The sequence below is a fragment of the Tupaia chinensis genome, unplaced genomic scaffold (assembly GCF_000334495.1).
Source record: "Tupaia chinensis unplaced genomic scaffold, TupChi_1.0 Scaffold000182_1, whole genome shotgun sequence".
Classification (NCBI taxonomy): Eukaryota; Metazoa; Chordata; class Mammalia; order Scandentia; family Tupaiidae; genus Tupaia; species Tupaia belangeri.
In genome coordinates this window covers 5,599,896-5,611,295 of record NW_006159657.1, presented here as the reverse complement: position 1 = coordinate 5,611,295, position 11,400 = coordinate 5,599,896, and the positions used below count along the sequence as shown (strand labels likewise).

The 11,400-nt window shown below is 39.2% G+C and overlaps 1 protein-coding gene across 1 annotated transcript in view; it reads left to right on the top strand.

Annotated features, from left to right (window-relative positions):
* The window catches only part of PARN (poly(A)-specific ribonuclease), a 190,185-nt gene that overhangs the window by 87,785 nt on the left and 91,000 nt on the right, over window positions 1-11,400 (top strand). Inside the window, exon 21 of the mRNA XM_006146547.3 lies at window positions 1,894-1,968. Coding sequence (XP_006146609.1) covers window positions 1,894-1,968 — 75 coding nt within the window. The remainder of the gene's footprint in view (window positions 1-1,893; window positions 1,969-11,400) is intronic.

Sequence of the window (11,400 nt, the reverse complement as noted above, 5' to 3'; positions counted from 1 at the left end):
TTCCTGTTTAAATAACTCTATTTTAAAAAAACAAAAAAACCCATATATAGAAATCAGACTGAAAGGAAGTATCACTGTTACCACAGGATGTTTTTACTAGGATTTTTTTTCTTCCTCCATGCTTTATTTCCTAAAATAGGCATGTATTAAATTTATACACTCATTAGAAAAGTATGTGAAAGTGGGTATATTTCTGGAGCACTGTAATCTTTGCAGATAGTTTAGATGTCTTCTGAAATTCTAGTTCTGGTTTTCACTTTAAATACACATGTAGAAATGCAGTAGAATTTCAAGGCTCTTCTTTTGGAAGCTTTTGTTGTTTCACACCTTATATTGTTAAGTTCTTATCTCTGTGCTTTCAGATTTTAATTGGCTAAATTAAGTAAATGTCCTGAATATAAAATTTTTTAAGTTTCATTAAAAAATTAGCTGTGTAACCGTGGGGGCATACCCTATCTGTTTTCTCATCCGAGGTGATGATGACAATGATACCACCTATGTCACTGGCAAGTCACTAGGATTAAATGAGCTAATCCATGAGAGGCATTTGGAAGTGTGTGGCATGCAGCAAGTACTCAGTAGATGTTAGCTATCACTTAGCTAAAAGCCAACACCCATGCACACTCGCACGCGTGCGCACCCAGCAGTGGAGAGGTAACCAGATGATGTCAACAGTTAAGTCCTCGTGTAGTTGGCCAAGTCACTGTGTTGCCTCACTGTGCGGCTGGAAGTGAGGGTTTTTCCCCCTTTGATGAAATAAAGCAGTTTTCAGTTGTTTCTAGCTGTCTAGAATATGAGTAGAAATGAAAACAGTTCTTTTAAATTGCTAAATTCTGGTGATGTTTACCCATTTTGTAAAAATCCCATTCCCTGTATTTTTTCAAGAAATGTGGAAGCAAGGGGGACCAGCAGTTAGTGTAATGGCTATGTCGCTGGACTCCCACGTAGTGGACCGTGGTTCAGGTTCCGGACCCGGTGGCTTAAACTCACGCCGGGCACATGTGCGTGTGTGCCCAAGATCCTAAGAGGAGAATGGAGGAGAAGGGATTGCGGCGTGGCCATCTCCCCTCGGGGGTGATTTCTTGCTTTCTATTTATTTCTCTGTCTCTGTCTGTCTGGTGAGCGCATGCGCCCTATAGCAAAAACCTCTTCGGAAAAAAAATAAAATAAATGTGGAAGCAGAATATTTAGGTCTCCGCTTTTCCTTCGGTTTCCTTCAGCCTCCTGCTCCCTGCTCTGTTCTTCTCTTTAGGAGCTCCTCCGGGCCATTCTGTTTGTGGTTAGCGTTGGGAGCGGTTGTCTTCTCCCTGTGTGTCACTGCGTTCACTGCGCAGACTTCTCCCTCCCTCTGTCTGTCTTGGTTTTCTCTCTCCAGCTTCTCATTGTCCTGCAGTCTGCCACTTACTCTCTTTACCTGGCCTCGATTTAATCTGGAAGGATCTGTCTTTTGTTTTTAAAACAAATTTCTACTACCTTGTTTTTCACCCTGGTTTGTCTATTTTTCTTTAAGTTTTAATGGAAATAACACATTGGTTGATTGAAGTTTCAAGCAGGCTAAACTCTGTAGTGCTGGGATTTTAAACCACCTCATCTCTCTTCAAATTATGCCTATTCTTAGGCAGACGCGTGGTGTGGTGGTTAAGGGCACTGGGCTCCCACATGGCCGACCTCGGCTCGACTTCCAGACCTGGTGGCTTACTATCTCACCTTCTCTCTCTCTCCATCCCTTTCTGGTCAAATTAAAATAAATAAATAAAAGGATAAATAAAGTTAAATAAAATAATTATTTTTAAAAAATGTAGCCTATTCTAAAATATGACAGATAACACACATAAAATCTGAACACTCTTTACATGGTTGAATGTTCACTTTCCTTTTAATTCGACACTGCAGGTAACATTCAGATATCCTGGATTGATGACACATCAGCGTTTGTTTCTCTCAGCCAGCCTGAGCAAGTACAGATTGGTAAGTGTTTCTGATATCCGTAGGATGGGAGCTTGTCCTGCTACCAGCCTCCTCTCAGTTTAAAAGCTGTGGCTTCAGTCACTTGATTAACAACATTACTGCCTTATTTTGTCTTTTGAGTCTATCTCTAAAATAGAGAAAATAGTATGTGTAGATGAGAAACTAAAACAATGTGTTGCCTCATTAGCTATATTACAGAGTATATGTTTTCACATACCTCCACTCTGTTTTCCCACTGTGTTTTCCTAAAGTGAGTTGCAGATTTGAGAATTAGAAGGCACGCAGTGAAGGACTAGGAGATACCAAAGTGTGATAGTGGCTGAGCTGCTCATCCTCGTGCTTTTCCCACTCATCTTAAAATGTTTGTGATTTATTCACCCCATTAAACTTGTAGCAAATATTTGTTTTACAAACAAACTGACTGGGATTTTATTTGCTTTTAAAATTGGGCTGTAAAAAGATAGAGCTCACATCTCTTGTTGGACCCTACGTAAATTTGATATTAACCATCACTAAGTGTTCTCTTTTAAGGTGAAAAGTACTGAATAAAATATTGAAAAAAACATTGTTAAGCTACATATTCCAATAGATTTCGAGTACCCTGGTGCTTAATAATGTAAAAGTTGTGACTATTTTATTTCATTTTTTAAAGTTTTTGCCATAGGGCCTGTACACTTACCAGAGAGGGAGAGACGGGGGGAAAATGAGAACTCATCCGCTAGATGGGATGGCCACACTGCAATCTCTTCTCCTCCATTCTCCTCTTGGGATTTTGGGCACGCACGCATATGTGCCTGGCATGAGTTTTAAGCCACCAGGTCCAGGACTGGCCATGTGGTAGTCCATTGCCTCAACATCCAGGTGGCTTGGGGAGAGCCACCTGCTCTCCTTAAGCTGTGACAGTTTTAAGCGATACGTCTAATCTTTTCTATTTACCAAAGTGCCACACACTAATTAATTCCTATAACGTAACTATTGAGAATTTTGTATGAAAACTTTCACAAACATATAAATTAAAATTAGAATATTTCGGTATTTTTCTTTATCAATAATTGTATGCCCATGACTCTGCTGTAGAGCTTAAAAGCTTAATCTCTGGGATAATACAGCAACACCAACCATAGTCATGTGACATTGGGCACCTTAACTATTTAACCTTGATAGTTTCTGGTCATCTCTATAACCAGGCATAGGTGTGGGTGTAGCAGAGGATAACAGACTAGACCTAAAATCGTTGTGAGGATCAGACAAGATTGCGTATATGAAGTGTGCCATAGCTTTGTGCTTTAGCTATGGTTAAGAAAGAGCAGATTTCAAAGCGAGGTGTATTCCAGGAGCACATGACACCAAGAGCAGTAGTGGATGCAGGGTGTGAACGGTGTTGCTTGTTAACTATTTTAAATTGTGTTTATGTGTGTGTCTATGATCCATTCTTCTACCATCCTTAGAAAGATGGTTTAGATTGACTCCAAAGGGAACAAGTGATTAGAGAGCTAAAGATGATTTCAGGTGGGTGGTAGGGACCCCGAGGTTAAGAATGTGGTGAGGTCTCAGTGAGGCTGGGAGGAGACTGGACTAGAACTCCTGACCTGCAGCCTCGTTCTGCCTCCACTACCCAGTGTCCATGGTTCAGCTCTCTGGTGGGTTACAACTGGTGACATTGAAGCTGTGCAATGCGGTGGAAGGATGCAGAGGGACTGAAGTCAGACTGACACAAGGACAGACTGCCTCTGGCCCTAGTCAGCCGTGTGTCTCTGGGCCAGTTTTGTAAGCCCTCTAAGCCACGGGTTCCTTGTTTGTGAGAGGGCATGATACTAGTTACTTTGCAGGATGGTCCTGAGGATGAAATGAGACCATGGGTATTAAGTCCCAGCACGTCAGTGCTAGACAAATGGTAGGTAATTATTAAAATATCTGCTTGGCCTCCCTTGCTATGAACAATGAAAATGAGTATGTGTAGAAGTGGTTTGAAAACTGTGAAACACTAGTTAGTAGTAGTTACTAGAAAATAAAAGCGTAATTCCTTGTTTATGTGTCTATGATGTCACCAGTTTCTTTCAACATTCTGTTGTACCCTGTTTGATGTTTAATAAAGGTTACTCCCTTATTTCGTAGTGGGAGGCTTTTCATACGGTAGCTGTAAAGCTGAGCATTATATTCAGTGATGACTAGCATCAGGGAGCTGAATTTCAGGATCATGCTGGCCCCAGAAGCACTCTGTGGTATTTCGTTAGCTCATTCCTGTCCCATCTTGCTCCTCACTGATTCCTTGGTCGTGCCTGGCACACACTGTGGTTTAAGTAAATGCATGTGTCAATGGGTGACACTGGGAATAGGCCAAGATGAAATTGTGACCTTTTACCTTTCCTCCTTGGACGACGAAGGACTGTTGTCTTTCAATGTGTGTGGCGGTGCTAGTAAAATGTAATGTCCCGCTATAGTCTCTTTTCCCACACTGCAAACAACAGGATAGTCGGCAGTTGGAACATGCTTTGCCTCTGACAGTCGTTTCCTTTGCCGGAAGCCATCCCTTGTTCAACCACTGCCTCCCTTAAGAGCCTGAGTAGGCCTCACTTCCTGCTTTGTGTTGGCTTAAACATCAGTGTCTCTGGCGTATTCTCTAGTCCCCTTTGTAGGGGGTTAGACCCGCTCTCTGTGCTTGCGAGGCTTCCTTTCTGCCTATTCCACTGCTTTCACATGTAGAGGGTCTCTTTGTGAAGGGGGACCACATCTCTTGTTCACCATTGTGTTTTCACTACATAGGGTATTAATGTCTGACACTAGTGAGTAAATGTAAAATGTTTATTGAATTGAATAAGTGACATTCATGGTATTATGCCTTTGAAATGCCTTTTTGCATATGATGTAGCTGATGTCTCTGGTCTTTTGCTGTGATTTGTAAAATTAGGCAGATGTTTCATGGAAAGACAGTGTGGAATTTGTTTTTCATTGTGGTCATTCTAATGATAGGGACCCAGGGTATCTGAGGTGCTGCAAATCCTATTAATGTTATCTTAAACAAATTACTTATTCATTTCAGCGGAAACAGAGGGCCCATTAGGTCAATAATGCAACATTGAAAAAAAAAATCATTAAGTGTCTATTTATATAGCAATTCGTAATGGCTTCTTTGGCTCTGTTACAAATTCTTCCTGATTTATGTTTAAGGAGTTGCTTTCTAACTGGTACCTACCTTTCTTTCTTTCTTTTTTTTTTTTTTGCTAATACTAATCAAGATATTTTTTCAACACCTTGAATATGAAAGTTCTCTTTTTATAGGAAACTGTATTCTACTCATTATTAAAATTCTTCTCAGGTACCATTTGGTTTGATCCCTGTTGCTTTTTGTTTGTTGTTGCAATGAAATGAGGGTCTCTGGTGGCTTTGGGGTATTCAGGTAAGTGATAACTCATGCAAGACAGACATGTAGCATTCTCCCCTCTGGTTCTTCAGATGCGGCTGGACGTGGCTAGTGTAAAAACTTGATACCGTGGAAACAACCATTTATCCTCACCATTAAGGGAATTTTTCTTAAAGTAGCAAAGTAAGAAATCACCTTTAATGACCACATCTGAATAGCTCATTCATATTTAGTGAGGATTTATATATTTCTAATATAACTTTGTTAAATGGGGCGCAGAGCTCAATAGCATTTCAAACGTGGTGGAATGTTCTCATCATACCCAGAATTTAGACAGTGCCTCGCTCCTTCTATACATGATAGACCATTATCTCTCTGCCTATAATTTTTAGAGAAATAATGGGGCAAATAGCTTTTATTGTGTATTTTGAAAGCTAGAGATTGGATCACACTGTGTATGCTACGAGACAATTCTAGAAAGCAGAAATTGATAAAGGCTTTTTAGAAGAGGTAGAAAGCCCACAATTATTTGGTAAAACCAGCCCAAATTCAGATCATTGTGTAAATTCCTGTATGCTGCCTTAGGGTCTTGTTCAGGATGATTTGTGAGGGTAGGGGAAAGTACTTGGCTCTCCCTCAGCCCACAGTCTGTGATTATATTAACTCATACTTTAAAAGCCCGGCTTTTGATTGTGCTGAACAGTTAAATACTGGAGTTATACAACTCTTTCATGGTGATTATTCAACACTCAGTTTGCTAAAAGACCGCTATAACTTTAAACTTTATTTGTGCTTTTTATTATCCTTTTAATGTTAGCAGGATCCGTAGTGATAACTGCCTTTTATTTATGGTCTTGGTAATTTGTGTTCTCATTTTTCTTTGATCACTTCTAACTAGGAGTTCCCGATTTTGTTGATTTTTTTTTTTTTCAAAGCATCAGCTTGTCTTAGTTCATTTTTCTGTATTATTTGCTGTTATATGTGCTATTTGGTTTCTTCCTTAAAAAAAAATCCTTCCTTTACTTGCTTTAGGTTTACTTTGCTATTAGTTTTTCAGTTTCTTGAGACAGACCATTCTGTAATTTTTTTTCTTTGCCAGAGGTTACATAGGCCCCTCAGAGAGAGGGAGATTAAAAAGCATGTGATGTTAATATAATCACTCTGTTTTTTTGTTTTCCTGATATCCTTTTCCTTCCGTTTACTCTGAACCTATCCATGAATATATAAAAAATGAGTCTCTTGTAGACAGTGTTTAGTTGGATGTAGCTTTTTAATCCATTCTAATAATGGACTTTTTTTTTTTAAGAGAGATTTTTTACTAGAGGGCACATGTGCTCAACCGAGAGAAAGAAAGGGAAAAATCACCCCCCAGGGGGATGGCCACACCAAACCGCAATCCCTTCTCCTCCATTCTCCTCTTGGGATTTTGAGCATGCACACACACTCCCTGCGTGAGTTTTATGCCACCAGGTCCGGAACGCAAACGGGTCAACTATGTGAGTCCAGCAACATAACCATTACGCCATCTGCTTGTCCCTTAGTAACTGACTTTTAATTGAAATATTAAGTCCAATTTAATGTTATTGTTGATATGATTAGTCCTATTATTTTTAAACGTTTTGTTGATTACCTCTGTGTTTTATTCCTTTGTTTATTACCCCATTTCTGTCTTGTTTCGGATTGTTTGTAAAAAGGATTCTGGGCTAGCTGATAGTGTGGTGTCAAGGCAGCTGATCTTGAATGGCTGACTGCATGGTTCACGTTCCAGACCCAGTGGCTTAAAAAGCATGCCAGGTACATGTGTGCGCATGCTCAAAATCCTAAAAAGGAAATAATGGAGGAGAAGGTATTGTGATGTGTCTACCCCCGTGGATATGCACTCATGCTCTCTCTTTCTTTCTCTTTCTATTTCTAGCAAAAAATTTAATGAAATCCTTTTCTTTTGGCTTTTTAGCTTTATTTATTTACATTATTTTTTAGTGTCTGCTTCAAAAATTTCAATATTCAAATGAACTTTTTACAGTGTATGTAGAGTTCATATTGTGCCATTTCACACAGTATGGAGAATGTGTACATATAGGCCCTACTTACTCCCATCCCATAGTCTTTAGGCTGTGATTGACATATATATTGCATGTACATTAATACAGCCTACAGAGTAGTGTTATAATTTTGCTTTAAACAATCATGTGTTTGAAGAAGTTAAGAGAAAAAGTATTTTTTTATATTTGCCATTTCCAGTGCTCTTCATGTATGTGCAAAGAACCCGGGTTTTCTTTTCTTTTCTTTTCTTTTCTTTTTAATTATTTATTTAGGGACCAGCACATGGCGTAATGGTTATGTTGTTGGTCTCCCACGTAGTCTCTCGCAGTTTGAGTCTCCGACCCGACGGCTTAACACCCGTGCTGGGCGTGTCTGCACGTGTGCCTAGAGACCAAGCGGAGAACAGAGGAGAAGGGATTTCAGTGTGGCCATCCCCCTAGGTGATGATTTCTCACTTTCTGTCTCTCTGTCTCTCCAGCGACGAGTGCATGCATCCTATAGCAAAAACCTCTCTCTAAAAAATAATTACTTACTTAATTTTATTTATTGTTGCTATTTTTAAACTTGCTATAGAGCATGTGCTCTCACCATATTGACAGAGAGAGAGAGGGAAAGTGTGGAAGCAAGCTGCCAAGTCTGAGACTTGAACCACGGTCAACCCTGTGGGAGTCCAGCACCTCTACCACCACGCCACCTGCTGGCCCCGGGGTTTCTTTTTGATGCCCTTTCTCTTCAGCCTGAAGAACTTCCTTCAGTGTTTCATGTATTGCTAGTTTGGTGGCAACTGATTCTCCATTTTTTCCTATCTGAACATATTTTTATTTTTCCATCATTCACACAGGATACTTTTCAGTGGATATAAAATTCGTGGTTTTTCTTTCAGCATTTTAAACATGTAGTTCTACTATCTCCTGACCAGTTTGGTTTCTAGTGGAACATCTGTAGTCATCTGAATCATTTTTCCCTTCCATGAGAGAGACTTTAAAAAGTTCGTGGGAAAATGGAATTAAAATACAAGTTTATGTTGGTACAGAACAAAGCTCAAGTACACACATAGTTTTTTCATGGTATTTTCCATGAATTTTTTCAAAGACTTCCTTGTAAGGGTTGTGTCATTTTTTTTTTCTGGTTACTTTGAAGATTTTTTCTTTACCATTGATATTTTAGCAGTTTGAATATGATGTACTTGGGCATGGCTTTCTTCGTAATTATACAGTTGGGATTGACTGAGCTTCTTGAAACTAAATTATGTCTTTTACCAGATTTGGGGGGGTTTTAGACATTATTCAAAAAAATTATTTTCCATATTCTCTTGCCTCTCTTTCTGAGACTCTAGTTATTCATATGTAGGAGACCTTCTGATGCTGTTAACAGTAATTCCTTATGCTCTGTTCATTTTTCCTACCTTTTTTCTTCTTATTTTTAACCAGACTTATAAGCTCACTAACTTTGTCCTCTGTCATCATTCTTCTCCTGTTAAGCCCATCCAGTGAATTTTTAATTTTTAATTTCATATTTCAATTCTGGACTTTCATTCAGCTTATTTTTCTATTTTTCTGGTTTTATTATTGTTGTTGAGATTTCCTATCTTTCATTTTTATCCTATATTCCTTTACCTCTTTGGACATAATTATAATAGGTCGTTTAGAGTTTTTGTCTAATAATTTCAATGGCTGTACTCTCTGAATGTTTGCACCTGTTGGTCACCTTTTCCCTTGAGAATAGGACATATTTTTCCTGTCTATATGTTGAGTAATTTGCGTTTGGGGCCTTCACATTGTGAATATTCTCAGAGAGACTCTGGACTTGGTAGTATTCCTTCAAAGAATGTTGATCTTTTTGTTTTAATTGTAGCAGGCAATTAACTTAGATTCAGACTACAAACTTGAATGCCCATGGTGGATGGTGGCTCAGATCTTAGATCAGGCTGCTTTTAGCCTGCCAGGTATGCTAAGGGTCAGCCAGAGTTTCGGAGTGCATCCGTGCTCCATATTTGGAGTCCTTCTCTGATTCCCTCTCTTTCGGAATTCCTAACTCACTCTTATTGCCTGTAGTCACCCAGTGCTGCTTTTCTGGGTTCCTCATACCAGAAAGATGAGACTTTCTGTGTAAATTAGCTGGTCATGTCCCTCTTCCCAGGGTTGTCCTTTAGAGCAGTTTCTCTCTCTCTCATGCATGTGTGTGCACGCATGTGCACGTGCATGCACACACACACACACAGATAACTCATTCTGTATCTGTTTGCTTCCTCCAGTTTTTTTTTTTTTACTTTTCACCAAATTCTACCTGGTTTTTTTGTTTGTTTGTTTGTTTGTGTGTTTAATGTTCCAGAACTCTCAGATACATGTTTTTAGTAGTTTTCTGGAGCCTATGTTTGTTATCTTTTTTTTTCTTCTTCTTTTCTTGGAGAAGTTTTTGCTATAGGACACATGCGCTCACTGGAAAGACAGAGACAGAGAGACAGAAAGCGAGAAATCCCCCCCCAGGGGGAGGATGGCCACGCCGCAATCCCTTCTCCTCCATTCTCCTCTTGGGATCTTGGGCATGCACGCATATGCGCCTGGTGTGAGTTTAAGCCACCGGGTCCGGGACTCGATCCGCAGTCGATTACGTGGGAGTCCAGCGACATAGCCATTACGCTAACTCCTGGTCCCTATCTTTAGGAAGATTGATTTGTTAGGAGTGTACTTTTATGTACGGGAGGTAGAAATCTTGTTACCTCCATTTTTTTTTTTTTTTATTGTTGCCCTTATAGCATCTGCTTTTTGATCCAAATCATCCTGCCATATTATATACCATGCTTAAACTACCACTTTCTGTTTAATAATACTTTAAGAAAACCTAGTGTAAAATACATAAAAATAAAAAAACGCAGTCCATCTTCTGTAACTGATTAAAAGTGACTTACATTCATCTCCTTTGAGATACACATACATTATTGATAGACAGTGTCCAGACAAAGCATTTGTTGTCTTTGCTTTTATTTGTAGTGCCTTTCATAGTTCACTACTGTGGATTTATTCTTGTCAAAGAGGAAATGCACAAAATATTCAAGAGAGAACCCAAAAAAGAATGTTTTTTCCTTCCATGTTAATTTTTTGTTAATCTTAAACTGTATAGAACTGTTTACAACAATTATCTTGAATTATAAATGTAGCAGCAGATAAGTAAGTCCTTTTTAAAATAAGGTTACTATTCAATAAGCTTGTTGAGAGGTGGCTAATAACTTACCTTGTAGATTTAAATGATATGTGATTTTCATGCCATAACTACTGGATCCTGGAACAATGTATTTCTTTTTATATAGGCAAGATTTTTTTAATAGAAGTGGCTATAGAGTACTTCAGTTTCCTAAAGGAAGATTACTATGAGTTTGATTTACTTCTAAACTTGGGGATGAGAAAGCACAGCAAAAGTGATTCTTTACAAGTCATGTTGCAATTAAATATGACAGATTTGCTGAATATTTTGATAATGCCTCACAAAGCAAATGTTCTTAGGTCCCTAGAACATAGGCCTGAAAACATAAAAATCAAATGGTAGTGATTTGGATAAGAAACAGTATAACGGACCACATGGCATAGGAGTAAAGCAACTGGACCCACATGGGAAGGCCCCTGGTTCACCTCAGGGACCTCCTTCTGTACTCTGGACACCCATGTGCCTATGACCTGGGCTGAGTAAGGCTGGGTCAGATTCAGCATGAGACTCCTTTGGAGTGCTGCACTCTCTCTCAAAAAGTAAACAAACAAACTTGGAGAAACAACAAAATGAAAAAAGAAACAGTGTAGCAGAACATGAAAATTCAATCTTGAGAGCCCAAGCCCTGCTACTTCTGATACAGTCTAACTGGCGGGAGGAACTGCTGCTTCACCACTGGTAATTACACCAAAGACTTAGGAATCCTCTGCAAGTGAGGATGCCTCTATTCTGCCAGTTAATGCCCTAAAGAACGCTAATTAAGAAGAGTCCAAGTTACTGTCACGATCTTAAGTCGGCCTGATACAGATTTCATAGACGAGTTTTAT